At 41.5% G+C, this 22,981-nt stretch overlaps 1 protein-coding gene across 2 annotated transcripts in view; it reads left to right on the top strand.

Annotated features, from left to right (window-relative positions):
- COL26A1 (collagen type XXVI alpha 1 chain) overlaps window positions 1-22,981 on the top strand; it is a 182,155-nt gene that overhangs the window by 65,101 nt on the left and 94,073 nt on the right. The window contains exon 3 of one of the 2 annotated variants that reach the window (XM_039849022.1): window positions 12,765-12,862. In XM_039849022.1, coding sequence (XP_039704956.1) covers window positions 12,765-12,862 — 98 coding nt within the window. Of the gene's footprint in view, window positions 1-12,758; window positions 12,863-22,981 lie in introns of both variants that reach the window. The other variant, XM_039849021.1, reaches the window with a different exon arrangement.

Genomic DNA, 22,981 nt, shown 5'->3' with positions numbered 1-22,981 from the left:
CTCCTGGGATCCCTTCCTTCAGATGCCCTCGTCTGTGTGAGCCCAGGGGCACCTTTGCGGACACACAGGACATATCTGTACCTGTTCTAGGACAGTTACTGAGCAGCCGTAGGACTTCAGTTGGGCCCCTTGGTGGACCTCCTGACTTCATGGAGGGTCCCAGGGGCCTCCTTCGACCTCTCAGGGTCAAGGGGCAGCTTCTGTGCATTGTTTCGCAGATGAGATACATGCTGGCCTCATAAAGAGACCTGGTCCCATTGAACCTCTGCCACTTTATAAACTATAGTCTGACCTAGAGCTCCTCCTTGGCCTCAGTTTCCCCCTTGCAAAGTGAGGCCATTCATCCCTGCCCTGACCCTCTTTTTGACCTGCAGCCACCTGACTCACTTCCTGATTCCCATCTCTCCCTTCCATCTTGCCACCATGCAGCCACAGATGAGGGTCTTTCTTAAAAGCCAATCTTATCGTGACGTTCCCTTGGGTAGCCTCACCATGGCCGGGAGGGGAGGTATCACAGTGAGTCCACAAGGCTGTCTGTTGAAGGTGGAAAAACCCCATGAACTCTTCTGTTTATTTTTTAATCTATGAAATAAGAGTGAAATTAAGCTCTACTGATTTTTAATATATGCGAAGACAACAAATAATACATGTATGTATACATGTATAAATTAATTTGCATATATTGTGGCTGCAAAATAGTTTACTGATCTGGAGCATGCTTTGGAAAGCCTGGAGAGCCCTGGCCGGTGCAGCGTCCACAGCCCTAGTCCACACTCTGCCTGCATTCGAGGCTTTCCCAGACTAGCCCTTGTCTGTGTCCTGGCTGCCTGTCAAAGCGCTCTGTTCCCCAAACCCACCAAATTTCATCCCAAATGGCCTCCTGGTGCTGGCTGCCTCTTCATCCCAAGGACCCCACCCCCACCCCGTCCCCAGAGGTGGGAAGCTTCTCCTGGTCCCTCCTGGTAGAAGTAGCCATGTCCTGCCACCTTCCCTGCAGCCCTCGGTTTCCATGGATGCCCCCCAGCCAGACACCCTGAGCTGCTCTAGGGAGCCACTGTGTCTTGGTTAACATTGCAGTTCCCAGCCCGGGACTCCATCTGGCACACACTATTCATTGATTGTTTCACTCATTCCACCAATCTTTTTTGAGTGCATATGATATGCCCCACCCTGAGCTAGGCCTGGGGTGTAGCCAGCAGCTTAGTGGAGGAGACAGACATCAGATAAATGGTTGTCTGATGGGTGTATAATTATAAGGGTGATAAGTGTTTGGACGAGAAGTCACAGTACTATGACATTGTAAATAGAGGGGGCCGAGCCTCCAGTGGGGTGGGTAGAACCGAGAGTGGGCTGTTCAAGGAGGACCTGTCAGGAAAGGTGGCACTTCTGGAGAGCCCCGGGGGCTGCACTAGAGTTAGTGTGTGTCTCGGGCAGAGAGAATAGCAGATGACAAGCCCTAACGTGGGAAGGAGCTCTGCTGGAGTTCTGAGTGGGGTTGGGGGAGGGGTGAGCTGGGAGGCAGCCAAGGTGGACAGCTGCTGGATCTTAGAAGTCCACGGGGGCATACTAAGGATTTGGATTTTGTCTTAAGATTGGAGCGAAGCTAGGCAGGGTTCTGGAGGAAATTTGTACTTTGAAAACATCACTAGAGCTTCTGTGTGGAGTCCGAACACTGCGGGTGGGAGTGGAAGCTGAGGCACCAACTAGGGGCCATTTTTGCTGTCTGGGAAGGAGATGACGGGGGCTGGACAGGGTGGGAGGAGAGCAGCGGGCAGGGCAGGCAGGATCACGGTGGAGAAAGAACTCCCTGGACATGGAGATGGGAGGGACTAGAGAGTGGGAGGATCAAGATTTTGAGGCTATTTGTTGAGTGAATAACAATCCCCAGGAGAATATATGTCCTTGAATTTGCCAAAGGACAGTGAGGGAAGCCCCAGGATCTGTTGGTCAGAGGCAACAAATGCAGAGGGCAGAAGTCCTTAGAATTAGGCCGCCTTGGAAAAAATCCCAGGGCTGGTGAGGTGCGAAACACCAGATGGAGACTCCAAATTGGATACTTTCAGGGTAGGAAAGGCCCTTTGGCTTGTTGCAGCCCAGACTTTACAGGGGGCTCAGAGAAGGGGGACTTGCTCAACATTCACAGATGGGCAGAGATGCTTTGGAATCAACAAGAAATACAGCAGCTATAAAGCCCCGTGTTTGTCTTGAACGCCTGTATTGCTTCTTTCACATCCTGAGTCAGACTAGGCTGTCCGTGGGTTAGCGGGGTCACCCTGCACACACTTCCCAGTGTCTCACTCACTGTGTCCTGATCTCGGCTGGGCCAGTGGAACCAGAGAAGCCTCGTCTGACCTCTTAGACAGGACTAGGGTGGGAGGCAGGTGGCAGCCGATGGAAAGACGGGGGTCTGGATTTGGAGCCTAGGATGGGGAGCTGGTCATGGCTAGCTCCTCCATTTCCCAGTCGGGGCTCTGCTGCCCACCAGCAGCACAGTTCAGGCAAGGGCTCGGCGTCCAAATCCATGGGACAGTAATACAGTGAGTGGGCTGAGCGCCCAGGTGTTCAGCAGATACAGCTTCCTTACATCCCCCTTCCTTTTCTGAGTTGGTTTTTCCATTTGTAAAATGGGCACATGTAGCAATTTTCATGGACCAGTGAGGGGTTCCCCCATCTTCTGCCATTTCCCACAATCAGATGCCTGTGGGCCAGCAGGCTCTAGGAGAACTGTGATGTCACAAGAGTCAGATCCCCAGTCAGTCAGTGGATCCATACTATTGCCCACCTACTGTGAGCCAGGCACAAACAAGGCCCCTGCCTTCCTAGAGCTTGTAGTGTGGCAGAGATATGGGCATCAATTAATAGCGACGTGTGAGAATAGTTTGCAAGCTGAAGTAAGTGCTATGAAGACAGGGCAAGGGGAGCCAGCTGGGAATGCCGATCTGGTTAGTGGCCTCGGGAGGGCTTCCTGGAGGAGAGGGCCTTTGAGTCGGGGTGGAGGTGACTGGGCCTTAACAGGGTGAGAGAGAGGTAGGGGGAGATAGAGAGGGAGAGAGACAGGCCCTTAGGGGGTCAGGATCATGGTATGCCGGAAATCTTGGAGAAGGCCAGTGTGGCTGGAAAATGCTGGTGAAGGGCACAGGGGGCGCTGGGGAGGCCTGGTGGATACTGGGCCAGAGCTCATCGGCTACGATGTGGAGTTTGCTCTCCATCTCACGTGGATACTGTAGCACCACGGAATCAGGAGGAAGTTGGGATGATGGGGCATCTCCACCTTGGGGCGATTTCAAGCCTCAGAGGCCAATCTTATTTTTCTCTCCAATATCCTGAGGTCATTAAAGTCTTGGTGTGGGGAGATGCTCCCAGTTCTGTGTGGCCCCTGCCCAGGACTTTGTCCTTGGCCTTTGATGCTGCTGCTGAGGAGCGAGGCTGACACTACCATGTCGATGATGAGGTGAGCCCTGTGCAGGGGTCATGGACTCTCTGTGGAGCCTCAGGGAAGCTGGGTTCTTCCCTGAGCTCAGTGTCCTCAGCTGAGGACAGTGTCAAGGCCATCAGAGGTTAGATGAAGTCTGTAGACCCTGAGATTACTGCTGTTTGTCTTATTGTGGGGGTGGTCTGGGGGCTGTTCTGACCTGAAAGGGATTGTTCCCTGAGATGAGAGGTGGGAGTGGGGCAGACTTCTTTGCCCCTTGGGAACAGCCTTGACCTCTTATCTCACACAAGCCCTTAAGACTGTGTGTGTGTGTGCGCGCGTGTGTACTTTATTTCTGACAGATAAAAATTGTGTATATTTAAAGTATACAATGCGAAGTTTATATATATATACACACACACATATATATATATGTGTATGTATATATATATATAAAAATGATTACCACAATCAAGCTAATTAACATAACTGTCACGCCCATAGTTACCATTTTTTGTGTGTTGTGAGAACACTTGGGATCAACTCTCAGCAAATTTCAAGTATATGATACATTATTATTACCTACAGTGGCCACACAGTACATTAGGTTTCCAGAACTTATTCCTCTTATAACTGAAAGTTTGTATCCTTTGATCAATATCTCCCTCATTCTGCCACATTTTAGTCTCCGGTAACCACCATTCTACTCTTCCTTACTATGAGCTTTAATTTTTTTTTTTTTTTGGTGGCAAGCGGGGGTGGGAAGAGAGGGGAAGTTCCATATAAGAGGTCATGAGATATTTGTGTTTCTGTGTTTGGCTTATTCCAGGCCAATCTACATTGTCTCAAATGGCAGGATTTCCTTTTTTATGACTAAATAATATTCCATTATGTATATATGTATCTGGATCACATTTTCTTTCTTCTTTTTTTAATGAAATTTTAAAATTAAATTTATTGGGGTCACATTTTCTTTATCCATTCATCCGTTATTGGACACCCAGGTTGTTTCCATGTCTATTGACTATCGTGAATAATGCTGCAAGGAACATTGGGCGCAGATCTCTTCAAGATACTAATTTGGTTTCCTTTGGATATGTACCCAGAAGTGGTATTGCTGGGTCATATAATAATTCTATTTTTAATTTTTTAAGGAACCCTTCATACTGTTTTCCACAGTGGCTACATCAATTTACATTCTCACCAACAATGATCTTCTTTACTCAGTCCACCAATTCAAATGCTAATCTCTCTGGAAACATCCTCACAGACACAATCAGAAATGTTTTACCAGCTATCTGGGCATTCCTCAGCACAGTCACGTTGACATATGAAACTAACCATCACAATAGCTAACATTTATTAGCATTTGCATCTCCTACCTGAAAATTGTATTAAACATTTGGTATAAATATGTATTAGTCCACTTGGGCTGCTGTAACAAAATGCTGTAGACTGGATGACTTAAGCAGCAGACATTTATTTTTCACAATTCTTAAGTCTGGATAGTCCAAGATCAAGGTGCTGGCAGATTCGGTTCCTGGAAAAGTCCCTTTTCCTGGCTTATAGACAGCTGCCTTTTGTATGCTCACATGGAGAGATGAGGAGAGAAAGTGAGGGGTGGGGGAGGGAGAGAGAGAGAGAGAGAGAGAGAGAGAGTGAGAGAGAGAGAGTGAGAGAGAGAGAGAGAGAGTTCTGACCTCTCTTCTTCTTTTTGTTATAAGGACATTAATCGCATCACAGGGCCCCACCCTCATGACCTCATCTAAACCTAATACCTCCCAAAGGCCCCTCCTCCAAATACCAATACTTTGAGGGTTAGGGTTTCAACGTATGAATTTGGGGGAAGGGGTTCACAAACATTCAATCCATAACGGCATCATCTGTTTTTTATTTAGCATTTACATTTTATTCCTTTTTGAGTGATTTAAAAGGCACAGAATTCAAAATCCAAAAAGACTAAAAGAGTATACAGTGAAAACTAAGGCCTCCGCCCCCCGCCCCTGGAGGTGTTCCCTGTTATCAGTTTCTTGTGGTTTTTTTTCAAGTGATAAAGAATTCCAACTATATCCCTTGTGAATATAGATGTAAACATTTTAAATGAAATATTAGAAAATAGAATTCAGTGAGATATAAAAAAGATAATCCATCATGACTAAGTGGGACTTACCCCAGGAATGCTAGGTTGGTTTAACATTTGAATGTTAATTAATATAGTTCATCAAAATAGCAGAACAAAGGAGAAAAACCGCATGATCATCTCAGTAGATGTAGAAAAATCATTTGATAAAATTCAGAGCCCATTCATGGTAAAAAACAAAAATTTCTCAGCAAACTAGGTATAGGAGGGAATGTCCTCAATATAATAAAGAGTATCTCCAAAAAATCTACAACTAATGTCACATTTAATTGATGAAATATTATGCACATTCTCCCTTAGTATGGGAACAAGAAAAAGATCACCATTATTATTACTTCTATTTAACATGGTACTGTAGGCAATAGCACCAGGAGAAGAAATAAAAGGCATACAGATCAGAAACAAAGAGGATATAAAGTACTCTTTATTTACAGATGACATTATTGTGTACATAGAAGATCCAAAGGAACCGGCAAATATAGTATTAGAACTAATAAATGAAGTTATCAAGGTCACTGGATATAAGTGTTTACACCCTCCCCCAATTCATATGTTGAAATCTTAACCCCCCACGGTGATGATATTTGTAGGTGGGGGCCTTTGAAAGGTAATTAGATCGTGAGAGTGGAGCCTTTATGAATGGAACTAGTGTTCTTATAAAAGAAACCTCACAGAGCTCACTTGCCCCTTCCATCATGTGAGGATACAGCGAGAAGACTGTTATCTATGAACAAGAATGTGGGCCCTCACTAGATACAGAATCTGCTAGCACCTTGATCTTGGGCTTCCCAGCTTCTAGAACTACGAGAAATAAATTTCTGTTATCTAGGAGCCACCCAGTCTATGGTAATCTGTTATAGTATCCAGGACAGACAAAGATACATGGTTAATATACAAATAAATGAATAGCAATATACCAGTGAAAGCAAGTAAAAAATGAAATGTAAAAAAACCTCCTCATGTATACTAAAATAAAAAAAAAAACATTAAATACTGCTTTGAAATGAATGTTCATATCCCCTCAAATGCATGTGTTGAAGCCCTTACTCCACAATGGCACTGTATTTGGAGATGGATCCTTAAGGATGTAACTAAGATTAAAAGAGGTCATGAAGGTGGGGCCCTGATCCAATAGGATTAGTGTCCTTATAAGGAGAGACATCAGAGCTCACTGGTGCGCGCTTGCTCTCTCTCTCTCTCTCTCCCCACAGACACACAGACACACACACAGACACACATACAGACACACAAACACACAAAAGGCCATGTGAGGACACAGTGAGAAAGTGTCTGTCTGCTAGCCAGGAAGAGAATCCTCACCCGAAACTGAACCAGCTGGAATCTTGATCTCAGATTTCTGAGCCTCCAGAACTTTGAGAAAATAAAGTTCTGTTGTTTAAGCCATCCAGTGTATTATATTTTGTGATGGCAGCCTGAGCAGACAAAGACAAATACTTAGGAGTAAATTTAACAAAAGATATTCACACTGCTGAGAAAAATTAAAGAAGATCTAAATAAATGGAAAGTTCTGCCATAGTCATGGATAGGAAGACTCAATATTATTAAGATGTCAATTCTCTAGAAATTGATCTATGGATTCCATGTAATCTTTATCAAAATCATGGTGGGCTTTCCCTTCCTTCCTTCCTTCCTTCCTTCCTTCCTTCCTTCCTTCTTCCTTCCTTCCTTCCTTCCTTCTTCTTCCTTCTCCTTTCCTTCCTTCCTTCCTTCCTTCCTTCCTTCCTTTTCCTTCCTTCCTTCCTCCCCCTCCTCCTCCTCCTCCTCCCCTCCTCTCCTTTTTTTTTTTCTTGCGGAAATTGATAAGCCAATTTAAAAATCTATGGGAATGCAAAGGACCTAGACAATCTTGAAAGAGAACAAAATCAGAAGAGTTACATTATCAGATTTTAAGACTTACTATAAAGCTACGTTATTAAGGCAGTGTGGTTTTGGTGCAAGGATAGAAAAACACGTCAATGGAACAGAATTGAGTCCAGAAACAGACTGACATTTAAACAATCATTTGGTTGTGAACAAGGCACTAAAATAATTCAACCAGGGGAAAGAAGGTCTTTTCAATAAATGGTGCTGGAGCGAATGTATGTCCAAATGGAAAACAATGAACTTTAACTCCTACTCAACAAATAATAACATTTTAAAAATCGATAAATTGGACTTCATCAAAATTAAAAACTGATTATTATAAATACGTCTTTAAGAAAATAGAAAGGCAAGCCACAGATGGGGAAAAAACACTTGAAATGCATATATGTGACAGAGGTCTTCTATAAATATATATATTTTATAAATCAGTAAGAAAAAGAAATAAAACTCAATGTAAAAGTGGGCAAAAGTCTTGAACAGACTCTTCACAAAAGAAGATATGCAAATGACAAACACGAAAAGGGGTTACTTTATTTAGTCAACAGGAATTGCAGATTAAAACCATAATGAAAGAGTACTACATACACCCTAGAATGACTAAAATGAAAATGACTGACAATATCAAATGCTGGCAAGGTTATAGAGCAACTGGAACTCAAACACTGCTGCTAGGCGTGTGACCTGGTTTATTCAAACAAGTCATAGAAACCTGTTTGTACCATCTACTAAAGTTAACATATCCAGCCTACATCCCATCTATTCTATTTCTAGGTATATCCTTTAGAGAAATGAAACCGTCTGTTTACAAAGACTTATATGAGAATCCTCATAGCATCTTTGTCCATCATAGCTCAAGACTGGAAACAGCCTGAATGCCCACCAATAGTAGAAGGGACAAATTATAGTATATTTATATAATGGAATACTATTTAGCAACGAAAAGGAACAAATACGACTATACTTAACATGGATGAACCTCACAGACATAATGGATGTGTGAAAGAAGGCAGTCACAAATGAGTGCATGCTGTAAGATTCCATTTATATGAAATTTTACAACAGGCAAAACCAATCTCTGGTGAGAGAAGTCAGGCGTGTGGTTATATCTAGGGGGTAGGTAATCGACACTGAGGGAGCACAAGGGACTTTAGAGTGATGAGAATGTTGGTGTGCCCATAGGTAAAAGTTCAAAGAGCTAAACATTAGATTTATCTATTTTACTCTATGTAAATTATATTTTAATAACACAAGGAAAAAACTCATTATATGTGAGGCGTGAACTCAGTGCTGTCCTTCATAGCATTTATCACAGTGCATGGTTATATATTCATGTGCAATGTATGGTTAGTGCCATAAGCTCTAACAGAGCGAAGCTGGTGCCTGCATTCTTCATTCTTGTATTCTGTGCCTGGCACACAGCAGGCTCTTGGTATGTATCTGCTGAGTGCAAGGATGAGTGTTGGGTTAAAACCAAGCTCAGTATAAGGTGCTGTGGGAAGGCTGAGGAGGGAGCCTGTGAACTCTGGCCAGGGGATGGGAGTGTTTCACTAAGGAGGGGACATTTGAGTCACACTCTGAAAGCTCCTGGGGATTTTTCTCAGGTTGAGTAAAAGAGAAGGACAGGTAGGCAGAGGAGCCTGCACATACAGAGGCCCCAGGGGCAGGAAGAACAGCTTGTTGTGTGCTGGCGGTAGGAGCCTTGGCTGGTGCTGGCAGAAGGAGGGTTGATGGAAGGGTAGGCAGAGTCTTATTTACTGGCCTGAAGAGTTTGGTCTTCAGTCTGTGGGAGTCATGGAAGGTTTTAAGAGAAGGCAGTCATAAAACTAGAACTGCATTTCAGAAAGATCACTGGGTTTGCAGATTGGACCTCAGCGGAAGGGCTGGGAGTTCTTCATGGATATAGTAGGGCGAAGCTCCTCAGATTCTTGCCCAGACTGAGGGACAGGACACAACACTGAGCCTGCCTTGGGCATTCAGGTGAGACTTGAGGGGTCAGCCATGCTGAGCCCTGGCCCTCTGGGCTGATGATGCAGCGCCACCTACTGGTGTGCCCTGTTCCAGGACTTCACAGGCTATCTGGTTGCTTCTGATCCCTGAGTGGGACGGGCCAGCCCATGGCCTCAGAATGAGGGGCGGAAAGAACTTCTCTAGGGGCCAAGCTCTCCCTCTGGTTCAAGGGCCCAAGATCAGTACCTTATGCACATGTAGAAAGGAAAACTGTTCCCCCGTACCAAATGGACACAAACTAGTATTACTAGGCTCTGCCAATTCTGCTTGCATTTGGATCCTAGTTCTACTAGCAGTGCAACCTTGAGAAAGTTACTTAACTTCTTTGTGCCTCAGTTTTTCTCATCTGTAAATCAAGAATAGTAATAGTGTCCAACTGTTAGGGTTGTTATGAGTCAGCAAATGTAAAACACTCAGAACCGTGCCTGGTACATGGTGAGCACTCAATCAAAGCTCATCTTATATCTATATGTATTATTATTTTTATCATTATTGTCATTCAAGACATGGACTGAAGAATGCCTGGTGCATTTGGAGGGCTCAAGGGCTGGAAGCTGAGGGAGGGGCAGCTTGTGGCTCAGACTCTCCTGATCACAGTGGGTGCAGCCTGGGAGTAATGAGATCAGATCTGCATTTTGCAAACCCCAGGATCTGTGCACCCCTTTCTGCTCTTAGTGCCTTGCACACTTGCCCTCCCAGTGAGCCTCACACCCCAAATTCTGGTCTCCATCATGCAGACCAGGAAACAGGCTCAGGGAGGTTAAGGAATGTGTGCAAGTCCACTTCATGAACTAGGGACAGAGCTCAAAGCCCAGGGCTTGTGCCTTGCAGCCCAGGGCTTCATCAACCCCAGTAGTCTCCACCTTTTTTGTCACCAGGGACTGGTGCTCCTATGAGAATCTAATGCCTGATGATCTGAGGTGGAGCTGAGGTGGTGGTACTAGTGCTGGGAAGTGGCTGCAAATACAGATGAAGCTTTGCTGGCTTGCCCGCTGCTCACCTCCTGCTGTGCAGCCGGTTCCTAACAGGCCATGGACAGGTACTGGTCGGTGGCCCAGGGCTTGGGGACTCCTGTTCTACCCTATGGTGCTGAGGTTATGGGAGGGACCTGTTCATGGCATCAGATGCTTTGGACAGGACACAAGCAACAAGCTACTTGACCTGCTTCTGCCCTGCATGTTAGCCCCGGGTGGATTCCGAAGCTTTTCAGGTTCTCTCAGCTGGAGCAGTAATCTTATTCCAGAAATTAATTTTAGAACTGGTATCTTTTTTTTCCTAGATAATTTTGTTTTTGTTTTTGTTTTGTTGTTGTTGTTTACCCAGGTTAATTGAGAAATAATTGATGTACATCACTATATAAGTTTAAGGTATACAGCATGATGGTTTGATTTACATATATTGTGAAACAATGACCACAATAAAACTGGCATTTTAAATACAAATTAAAGCTTCTTCCCTCTCCCAGCTAGGCCTGTTTCAGGCTGGGGAAATCTGCACCAGGAAGGAGGTATAAGGGTATGAGCCTGTGAATGAGAGCATGTGAGTGTTGAGTGTGTGAACATGTGTAAGTGTGTGAGAGTGTATGTGTGAAAGCATGTGAGCAAGTGTGCGTGTGTGTATGTATGTGACTTTGTGAATGTGTGGGCATGTGAGTGTGTGAATGAATGTGTGTGCCAGTATGAAAGTGTATGAGTGTGTGTTTGTTATGCAGTCTATTTGTATTCCTTGGGCTCAAGCTCATCAATGCACCTATGTCCCACCAGGCCAACTGCTGTAAGGAGAGGTGACGATGACACTGCTGCCACTCCCCAACCTCATGGGCCTATGCCAGCTGTTTCCTGGGGACAGGGGAATCTGAGAGTCCAAAGGCCTGGGTTTGCTCCGCAGGCCCCAGCTGTGGGCACCCCTCCATGCACACTTCTGGCTCCTCACTCAAAGGCTTCTGCCCCTGGCTGCACACAGTCACACACCCCCTTAGATCTCCAGAGGGAAACTGGTTTGCTGGAATGTTTACAAAACATGAGTGAGAGGATTTTTTAAAAAGAGAAATTAGTGTAACAGGACTTTTCAGATTTAGTGCAGTCTTCCGAAATTCAAGATGTGACTCGTATGTTTTCCTGTCAACAGTGCATCTTGTGCATCTGGAAACATCACGCCTGCTGCTACCAATTAATTTATAATTTTTCTGTTAACCGATTAAGTTGCTCAGTGTCAGCAGATTCAAATTTTGTGAAGTCATGTACTTTTGTTTTCAAGAGGAAATCGTGCCAACTTGATCAAGCAGCAAAGTTATAATGATGCACGTAAAGCTGGTAATGAAGCTGAATGTTTCCCTCTTGTGAAATTTGGTCATTTATGTTATATTCACTATTCTTGGAGTCTTACAAAATCCCCAAAGAACTTGATACAAAAGAAGCATATAACTTATTTTTAAGAAAAACTTGAAACTGTAGGACTGTGAAATTTTACCACGGAATCCATAGCCGTTGCAGAACATTTTATTGCCTCAAAGGTCCCACTACTAGATTCTAAATTTTCATTGAAGGCTGTGATTTTCTTGAGGACAGAGACTCAGTTTTATCAGTCTGTGACCACATTGTAGAATGTAGTTGGTGCTCAGTAAGTATTCAGCGGATGAATCAACCAAAAGAAATAAGACTGGGGAAAAGGTTGGAGTTCAGTGACCTGCGCCTGTGGGTGGTTGGAAGTTGCACAGGTTCTCATGATATTCCTTTTCCCTTATTTGTTATTTTGGTCAATGTCTTCACTCAGGCTGCCATAACAAAATGGCATAGACTGAGTGGCTTAAACAATAGAAATTAATTTTTTCAGGTGGCTGTCTTCCGCTGCGTCCCCGCATGGCCTTTTCATAATGTGTGTGTGCGAGCGACTCTCTTTTCCTCTTCTTATAAGGTCAGCAGTCTTATTGAATTAGAGTCCCACCCTTAGGACCTCATTAAACCTTAAATACCTCCTGAAGACCCTGTGTTCAAATACAGTCATATCGAGGAGTTAGGGCTTTAACATATGAATTCTGGGTGACACAATTCATTCCATAGCAGTCAGTGTGCAGGACATTTCTCCACCATAGATGGCCACACTTGGAGACTTTCAGGAAGACAGAGCTGGAAAAGACTCTAGATCACTCTTGCGTGGAGGGCTGGTCACTTGCCCAGGGCCACACAGCCAGTGGCACAAAGCTGGAGTGATGGGCTACACTGGCTGGGTGGCTCTCAGAACCCTGGGATGGCTGCAGGGGTGGGCTCTGGGGGGCAGTTGGATGCTCACACTGTCCTGACGCTACCCTTGTGTTAGTTACAGGACTCTGATCAGACCCACATACAGAGTGTCCTACCGAACGGTAACGGCGCTGGAGTGGAGATGCTGTCCTGGCTTTACTGGGAGCAACTGTGACGAGGGTGAGTCCACTGGAGAATGGGGTCAGGCACTAGGCACTGGCCAGGCTGGGCTGCAGAGTCCTGGGGGCTTCTCCCCCGACCACCTCCTGTGAGCAGGTCTCTGTCTCTCCACATTCTGTCTTCCTTTTCCCAAGCAACACATGACCAAATGCTTTGGACTGGCTAAACTGGAGTGAGGCTGCCACCCTGCCCATGGCGCTGAGGTGGGGTCCTTGTGTGCAGAGGTTGGTGGAGGATGGAAGAGACCCATGTGTCCTGGCCTGGGAGAGGGGATTCGACTTACATTCTATTTCTTTTTCTCTGGCTCTGACTTACCCAGAAATTACAGCAGGCAGAGCAGGAAGTTTGGGCTTTGAGCAAGTGCAGACGATGGTCCACCAGCCTTGGAGCCATGTCTATTGTAGAATGAGGCAGATGCACCTGGTGGGTCGCAGCAGAAGGAAGGCTTCACTTGGCGGGTCCTGTCCTTCTGCTGGGCTGATGTGTAGAGGGAAGACAGAGAATGGGGCCTAGAGCTGGGCGTTCCTTCTGAGTCCTGTGCTAGGCTCACCTTGGCTCTGGAGCCCAATGGGACCAAACAGCCACAGTGGAAGGAAGAGATCGCCAGCAACAAATCTCTGCCATGTTCACATCCAGGGAAAGCAGGTCCTCCCTAAGGAACAGGTTTGCAGCACACCTTGTTCCCAGCATACCTGGCTGGTCCGAAGGCTCAGTGGCCAATTTCGTATTCTGAAACAGTAGTTCTCCTTAACCTTGACTTTCTAACAAAATTATTCTCTCTCATCTTTTTTATTACCTAATTTACGGATTTTGATATGTATATCTATCTATGCTTTTATAATATAAGCAAGAGGATAATTAAGTATTATAAATTATAAGTTAAATATGTGCTTTTATTATAAACAGCCTAAAATGCTTTAGGATACAATTAATAATATAATGATAGAAATAGCAGTCATAGTAATGATGATGATGATGCTTCAGTGGACTTGTGGCCCAAAGCTGAGCTGAAGGAAGGGGTTGAGTATAAAAGGTCCATCGGTATCACCCTTCCTGATTTACAAGCTGCCTGATCCTGAGAGTGAAGGGTGGCCCACACCTGGGGACACAGGACTTCCCTGGGCCTTTCCTTGGGGAGGAGCGGGAGGGAGCTTAAGGGTGAGGGGAAAAGGGAGGCTGGGCTTCCCCAGATGGAGGTATGAGTGGCAGGACCCTGTACTGTATGTATCGAATGACCACAGCTCACACCAGTCCCCTCACTGAGGTCTGAGGTTCTCAGAGTCTAGATATGGACCTGTCAGTGCCATGGCCATGGGGAGAGACATCTGGTCCCTGCAACAGAACAGAGCAGACCTGCTGTCTAGATTCTGCCAGGGGCTGGAGTGGCAAGGGTTTTGAGGGAAATGATTGAATTACTCTTAAGTAACCGACTGGGTGCTTTTCGACCATCAATAAAATGAGCAGCATTGGGCTCCACCCAATGGAGTACTGGCCTACTATCAAGGCCTCACTTTCAGAAGCACTGCTTTGGCATTAGGAAGACTTCTAGGCCCTTCTTTCAGCAACTAGAGCCTTCGGGCTCCCTTTGCCGCACCCCTCATCATTGCTTCAGCTGACTATAGTTGTGTGTTTTCATATCTGCCTCCCCAACTGCCCCTTGCCACCCTGTGGGACTGTCTGGTTCTTCTGAGGTAACTGGTCCCAGCCTGAATGGGAGGGGTCCCTCCCTCTCCTGAAAACCACTGCAGTGCTAGAGAACATATTTTTCATCTCTCTTCATAGTCTCTTCACCAGAGAAATGAATGAACTACTAAATGACGTACATGTCTCAAAATGTTTAAGTTATAATTCTCATGCAAAGTAGATAGTGAGCATGTCTTATTGAACTCATTTAATGAAGGAATAAGCAGAATGGCAAAGCTGATTCAAAAGAGGATTAGAGAAACTGCTATAAATGCAGATTGGGGGATCCAAGACCACCCTCAGGTCTGATAACTGGAACTCACAGAACTTAGAAGCTGTTATACTCATGTTTATGGTTTAAGTAGATAGATTAAAATCAGCCCAGGGAAAAGACACAGCAGACAGTCTATAAGGGGTCCATACTCAGAGCTTTCAGTTGTCTGCTCCCAGTGGAGGTGTGGACAGCAGTAACCTCTCCCAACAATGATGTGTGACAACATGCCAACCAGGGAAGCTCCCAAGCCAGAATTTTTAGTGACATGTGGTCATGTACACACGGTGACTGCCTGCGTGGCTGAACTGTCTCCAATCCCTTGAGGTTGAGCTGGCGCTGCATGGCCTAGGGATGTCCTAAATGTCACATTGTTAGCATAGACTGGCTTGTTCCAAGGATTCCAGGTAAACAAAGCCACTCTTATCAGGCAGGTCATTACAAGAACTTAGAGATCATGTCCAGGGAGTCAAGTGCAAAGGCCAGACTTCTTTTTGGGTAAAGTCACTCCATTACTGATATGTGTGTGTGTGTGTGTGTGTATGTGTGTGTGTGTGTGTATGAGGGAATCAGCAGAATGGCAAAGCTGATTCAAAAGAGGATTAGAGAAATATGTATGTGTGTGTGTGTGTATATACATACATATACACACATACATATATATACGCACATATATATATATGTATACATATACACATATAATGTTGATACACACACATATATATGTATATATATGCTATGAAATATATTTCATATATATATATATGAAATAAGAACCCGAAATAAGATCACTAAGTTAGATCCTACAAGACAACAAAAAGCAAAACCTTTGGGGCCATCTCTCTACTGAGCAGCAATCACTTGCATCTTACCAGTTTTGTACACGTTAACATCCAATGCTGCAGAACTTGGGCTGTAGTCCATAGTACGTGGTACATAAATAAAGTGACTTTCTTCCAGGGAGTTAGTGGCACTTAGGCAGGCTCGTTAGAGAGTGCTCTAGCACAACATGAAAAGGTTAGGCCATCACCTTTTTGCTCTATTTCCGTGTTTTGGGTAAGCCTTCTTGCAGATGAGTAGATGAAGCCCAGAGGAGGCATATCCACTGCAGGGCGAGGGATAAGGTATACTTCTTTCAGAGAGCCTGAAGGTCAGGTGGCCTCTTTCCACCTGTGAGCATAAGGGTCCGGCACGGTTGAGGATTCCTGGGAGTGTGGAGGCCTGTACTGTTTGCGATTGGCTCCTGGAAGCCTTTGTAAATATTTTGCATTCCTGAAAATGAAACAATAAAGATGGAAGGTGAAATCAAGGCGGTGTTTGTGACTTTAAGCACGTTCCTAAGATGGTTGTGGGGGGTCCTTGACCATTAAGTCCCACTCATTCCCACTGCTGCCTCTCTGGAGAGCCTGCAGGTCAGAAGTGCTCTCCTCAGTGGGTTTCGCTTTGGTTCAGATGAGATTTGCCAGGAGAAGTGTCTTTTTCTTTGGCTGTGTCTGCTCTTCCTTCCAAGTGCTCAGGTCTCTCTGGTCGCCTGACTTGGGACTCGGGCCTTTCTAGGGGTAGGTGGCTCATGTTTCCCAGGTGGCCTCTCTATGGGCCTGCTTCCTCCCTTCTTCGTCTCCCCAGGTTTTCCTTCCTATGGACCTCCTCTCCTTCCTCTCTGGATGCCCCAGGAGTGCAGGCCAAAGACTTGGGAATACTATCCTTCAGAGATATGTCTATATATAGTTGATGTTAATTATTTGCAGATTCTGTATTTGTGAATTGTTTTACTTGCTAAAGTTGTTCTGTAACCCCCAAAACAATACTAACAGCACTGTTGTGGTCATTCGCAGACATGCACAGAGAGACAAAAAATTTGAGTTGCCCAACTTACATGCTTCCGGCTGAGGTTGAACAAGGCAAAGTTTTGCCTTCTTGTTTCAGCTCTTATACTGCAAACAAATGTCCTTTTTACGGTCTGTTTAATGCTATGGTTTTCACATTTTTGTGCTTTTCTGGGTGATTATTCCATTATTTGAAATATTCCCAAGTTTAGTGCTGTCTAGTGTTCTAAAGTGCGAAAAGATTATGATGTGCCTCTTGGAGAAAATGCATGTGTTGGATAAGCTTTGTTTGGGCATTGGTTGTAACACTACTGACTGTGAGTGCAATGTTAATGAATCAACAGTATATATTTAATAAGAAGTCTTCAAATAGAAGCACAAATAACACAAGATTACGTATTGATTAGTTGATGAAAATATCGTGACTCGATGCTCGTATCTCTCCTGAATCTCCCCTAGGAGCAGTGGTTCAGTATTTACAAATTCAGAGTTTCCAGTGTCTTTATAGACCATATCAACCATGAATAATGAAAATTAACTGTATCTATGAATCTGTATCTATAACTATATTCATATATCTAGAAATACTTTTTCTTATTACAAAAGCAAGTACATGTTCAGTGTAGAAAAAATGAAAACACCCACTTAAGGTAACCCCCAAGTCTCACTTCAGTGAAATGCCTCCAGCCCCTTTCCTTTACTCACATGTCAGTTGTAACGTACATGTTGTTTAATAACTTTCTTTTTCACAAAAGTCGTCATGAACATCTTTCCTTGTCAATTGATAGTTTTCTGTAGTATCATTTTTAGTGCCTGTGGAATTTGGTTACATGCTTTATTAACTACACTCCTACTACAAGATATTTAAGTTGCTTCCAGTTGTTAAATTATTAATAACGTTGTAAACATTTTTTTACTGAGGTAAAATTTACAAATACTGAAATGCACCAATTTTAAATGTATAATTTGACGTTTAATAAATGCATAAACATTTCCATCACCTCCCAGATAGTTCCCATCCCCTCCCAGATAGTTCCCATCCCTAAGCAACCACTATTCTAATTTCTATTGTCATAGATCAGTTTGACCTATACTTGAACTTCACATAAATGGAGTCGTATAGTATGATTTCCTTTTGTGTATAGTTTCTTTTGCTTAACATAATTTTTGACATGTGTTCATGTTGTTATGTGTGTATCAGTAGTTTATTCATTTTCATTACTGGGTATTATTTCATTATATATGTTCTGTGAACATTCTGATATATGTCTTTCTGTGGCCATATGTTTTTATTTCCCTTGAGTAAACCTCTAAGAGTGGAATTTCTAGGTTGTGGTGTATGTTTAACTTTATAAGAAAGAGCCAAACTCTTTTCATATGGTTTTACCATTTTATACTGCCACAAGGAAAGTACGTTCCAGTTGCTCCACATCCTTGCCAACATTTGGTGTTTTCAGTCTTTTTTATTTTAGCTATTGTAGTGGGTGTGAAATGCTCCCATTTTGATTTTAATTTGCACTTCCCTGTTAACTCACGATGTTGAGCATTTTTTTTGTGTGCCTGTCTGATGTGCTTACCAGTCATTCTTATATCTTTTATTTTGTGAAACTGTCTGACCAAGACTTTTGCCCATTTTTAATTGGGTTGTTTAATTTCAAAAGAAACAGCCACACTGTTTTTCAAAGAGGTTTTAACAGTTTACATTCTCACAAGCAAAGTATGTTTTAGTTGTTCCACATTTTTGACAACATTTGGTGGTATTAGTCTTTTTAATTTTAGATGTTCTAGTGGGAATGAAATGAAAGGTAATTGTTATATTTCCTTTTTAATGACTGCTTTGACCACCCTAGTTCTTTTACATTTCCATAAAAATTTCACAATCAACTTATCAAAAAGCTGACTTTTGGGATTGAGATGAGGATTGTGATGAATTTATAGGCCAGTTTGGGGAGAATGGAAATATTGATAATGAGTCTGTGGATTCATGAACATGGTATAGCTCTCCATTTTTTTAGGCCCTCTTTGATTTTTCTCAGCCATGTTTTGTAGTTTTCAGAGTAGAGGGCTTGCTTGTCTTTTATTACATTTATTTCTAAATATTTTATATTTTTGGTGCTTTTTAAAAATAGAATTGCTTTTTAAAATTTCATTTTCTAATTTTTTTGCTGCTAGTTATAGAAATATATCTGATTTTTAAATATTTACCTTGTATACAAAACAATGCCAAATTTCTTTATTAGTTCTAGTAGTTTATTTATTGATTTCTTGGAATTTTCTTCAAAAACTATCATGTCCTCTGTGAATAAATATATATTTGCTTCTTCCTTTCAAATCTTTATGACTTTTATTTCTTTTTAATATCTTATTAAGTTGGCTAGAACTTCTAGTAAAATGTTTATTAGAAGTGGTAAGAACAGACATATTTACCCTGTTTCTGGTCATAGGGGGAAGTTCTAAATATTTCAATATTAAATATGTGGTTAGCAATAGATTTTTCATATATGCCCATTATTAGATGAAGATAATCACTTCTATTCTTAGTTTGTTGAGAATACGACATATAAATCTCGTCAAATGCTTTTTCTGCATGTATACTGAGGTGATCATATTTTTTATTCTTTATTATGTTAATGTAACAAATTACATTAATTCAGAATACTAAACTAACTTTTTTTTCCCCCTGGGAATAACCTTATTATTACTGAGATAAATCTCATTTAGATGTATTATTCTTTTTTATATTTCCCCATTTGATATTTATCTGTAATTTTCTTTCCTTATAATGTCTATCAGTTTTTTGTTGTGAGGGTTATGTTGTTTTCATAAAGCGAATTAGTAGATTTTTCCTCCTCTATTTTCTGAAAGCATTTTTTTTTTTGTAAAGTTGATATTATGTTTTTCTTAAATGTTTAATAGATTCACAGTGAAACCATCTGGACTTGTATTTTCTTTATAGGGCAGGTTTTGATAATGTATTCATTATTATCAAATGAGTTTAATAACATAGATTTTACAAACATAGGGCTATACATAGATATAAGGCTATATATATTCTATATTTTTAATTTTAATAATTATCTATGCCTTTTTAAATCAACCCCATTGAGGTATGATTTACATATAACTTATTATATACATATAATAAGTTATTATAAGAAGTGTACTGTTCAATAAATTTTGATTCCATGAATAATTCTCTACGTAATTCTCATCTCTCTGGTATTCTGTCCACCAAATTTTGCCCCAGACTTCCTGAACTCTCATTTCTTTCTCTTCCAGTCAGAGATATTGCCATATTCTACTTAGTCACCCTTCCACGTGCTCTGGTCCAGAAGGTACCTCCAGGAACCACCTTGTTTTTTTTTTCTTCTCTTGGGAATCATTATTTCACACCATTCAATGGCTGTGAACATTTGTTTCATAAATTTTGTCTAATTTTTTAAATTTTTTAAATAAATTTATTTATTTGAATTTGTTTCAAGTATAAAGTACTTTGGTTAGACATCTATACTGTTCATAAAACAATTCTCCCAATTGCTCCGTACCTCCCCCTGGCCCTCCACTTAGCCATCATATTAATGCTAACTGCATTCCCTGTGCCATGCTCCCCATTTTTGCCCAATTATCAACTACTAATTTGTACTTCTTTAATCCATCACCCCATTCTCCCAGCCTCCCTCTCCCCCTCCCCTCTGTCTGTCACCAAATTTTCCACTATATTTGTGAGTCTGTTTTTGATTAGCTTGTTCTTTTTGTTCCTTAGATTCCATATATGAGTGAAATCATATGGTATTTATCTTTCTCTGTCTGACTTATTTCGCTCAGCGTAATAACCTCTAGATCTATCCATGCAAATGGTAGGATTTCTTTTTTTTTAATGGTTGAGTAATATTCCATTGTATATATGAACCGTAATTTTTTATCCAATTGTCTTTTGATGGGCATTTAGGTTGCTTTCATATCTTGGCTATTGTATATTGTGCTGCCATGAATATTGGAGCGCATGGATCTTTATGAATTATTGTTTTGATTTTCTTTGGATAAATACCCAGAAGTGCAATTGCTGGGTCAAAAGGTATTTGAATTGTTTATCATGGGAGGGCAAGTTAAGTATGAGTTAGTATGACTGGAAACAGAAATTGTATATTTTCCTTTATTGTATTTTTAGTTATACTTCTGTATTATTTCTCAGTTGTTCTTCTGAGGATTACAGTCTGCTTCCTTAATTTATCATAGTAAACAGAGTAAATATGGGGCTATTCCATGTAAGTTGAAAGAGACTATTAATAGTACAATTCCATTTATTCACCCCTACCATCTTTTGTGCTATTGTCATATGTTTTAAATCCAAATATTTTATAAAATTTACAATTCAATATTATAATTTTGCATTAACCAGTCAGATAATCTTTTTGAAAAGTGAAAGGAGGAAAAAAATAGTCTTCTATTTATCCCGTAGTTACGCTTTCCAGTGACCTTTAATTTGTTCCTAAAGCTCTGAGCCTCCATCTGGTATCCTTTCTCCTCAACCCCAAGAAATCACTTCAGCATTTCTTGTAGTGCAGATCTGCATGCAGTGAATTCTCTCATTAAAAAGAGCTTTTTAATATTTACTTTGCCTTAATTTTAGTTAGTTAATTAATTAATTAAATTGTGGTAAAATACACATAACATAAAATTGACTATTTTAACCATTCTAAAGTGTATAATTCAGTGGCATTAAATACGTTCACAATGTTTTGCAACCATCACCACTATCTAGTTCCAAATTTTTTTTTACCACCCCAAAGGGATACCCTATATCCATTTAGCAGTCATTCCCCATTCTCCCTTACCTTAGCCCTTGGCAACCATAAGTCTGCTTTCTGTCTCTATTGATTTGCCTATTCTGGATATTTCATATAAATAGAACCATACATTTTGTGTCTGGCTTCTTTTACTTAGCATAATGTTTTAAAGTTTCATCCAAGTTGTGGCATATTTCCGAATAATGAATAAAATTCCATTATATGGATATACCACATTTTGTTTTTTCATTCACCCATTGATAGACATTTGGGTTGTTTCCACCTTTCAGCTATTGTGAATAGTTCTGCTATGAACATTCACATCTAAGTTTTTGTTTGAACACCTGCTTTCTATTTTTTATATATATATATACTTAAGATTGGGGTTTCTGCATCATATGGTAATTCTATGTTTAACTTGCTGAGGAACTGCAAAACTTTTTATAGTGACCACACCATTTTACATTTCCACCAGCGACATACAAGGGTTCCATTTTTTCCAATCATCATCTCCAATACTTTATTTTCTATTAAGTTTTGAATAATATTTTCATTGAGTTCATAATTCTGGATTGATGATTTTTTTCTTTTAGTACTTTAAGCACATTAGTTGTTCCATTGTCTTTTGGCATTTATTGTTTCTGATGAAAAGTCTGCTATCCTCGTTTGTTGTTTCCCCTCTGTGAATGGTGCCTCCCTACCTCTTGCTCTCACTGGTTGTTTTCAAGATTTTTCTTTATTTTTGCCTTTAAGCAGTTTGCCTATGATGTTACCAAATAGGATTTTCTTAATACTGCTTTGGGTTCTTTGCACACTTGGATCTATAAGTTCCAGTTTTTAAAAACCAAATTAGGAAAATTTTGTTCATTATTTCTTTAAATATTTTTCTGCCAGATGTTCTCCTCTCCTCTCGAGATTCCAGTCGTATGTGTTAGATTGCTTTTTGTTGTCATTACGTTCTATTTTTCCCCCTCTCCATTCCTCAGATTGGATAATTTCTATTGAACCATCTTCGAGTTCATCGGCTCTTTCTTCTGACATCTGTGATCTTCTGTTAAGCCCACCCAGTGAGATTTTTATTTCAGATATTGTACTTTTCAGTTCTAGAATTTCCATTTTATTTATTTACTTTTTGTTTATATTTCCCTGATACCATTTTCTCATCTGTGCACTCATTATGGCCATAATTTATTTTATATCCTAGAAGTTATATACAATAGCTTCTTTTAAGTCCTCATTTTCTACTTCCAACATTTGGGTTGTCTTAAGGTTTATTTGTATTGACACTTTTCTCTTGACTTGGGTGACAATTGTTTATTTTTTCTTCCCTTTTTCCTTTCTTTCTTCTTTCTTTCCTGCCTTCCTTCCTTTCCATGTTAATAATTTTGGTTATATACTGAACATTTGGGTATGCTGTAGAGATTCTAGTTTCCTTGAAGAGTGTTGATTTTTGTTCTAGCAAGCATTTAAGTTACTGTAAATTTGTTAAGGCTTGGTTTTTGTATTTTATTGGGGTGGATATGTAAATCCCTTAGACCTGGGATATAATTTT

This window comes from Pteropus medius, unplaced genomic scaffold, assembly GCF_902729225.1.
Source record: "Pteropus medius unplaced genomic scaffold, Ma_sr-lr_union100, whole genome shotgun sequence".
Taxonomy (NCBI): Eukaryota; Metazoa; Chordata; class Mammalia; order Chiroptera; family Pteropodidae; genus Pteropus; species Pteropus medius.
The sequence above is the reverse complement of the archived record's forward strand: the minus strand, read 5'-3'. Positions and strand labels throughout refer to the sequence as shown.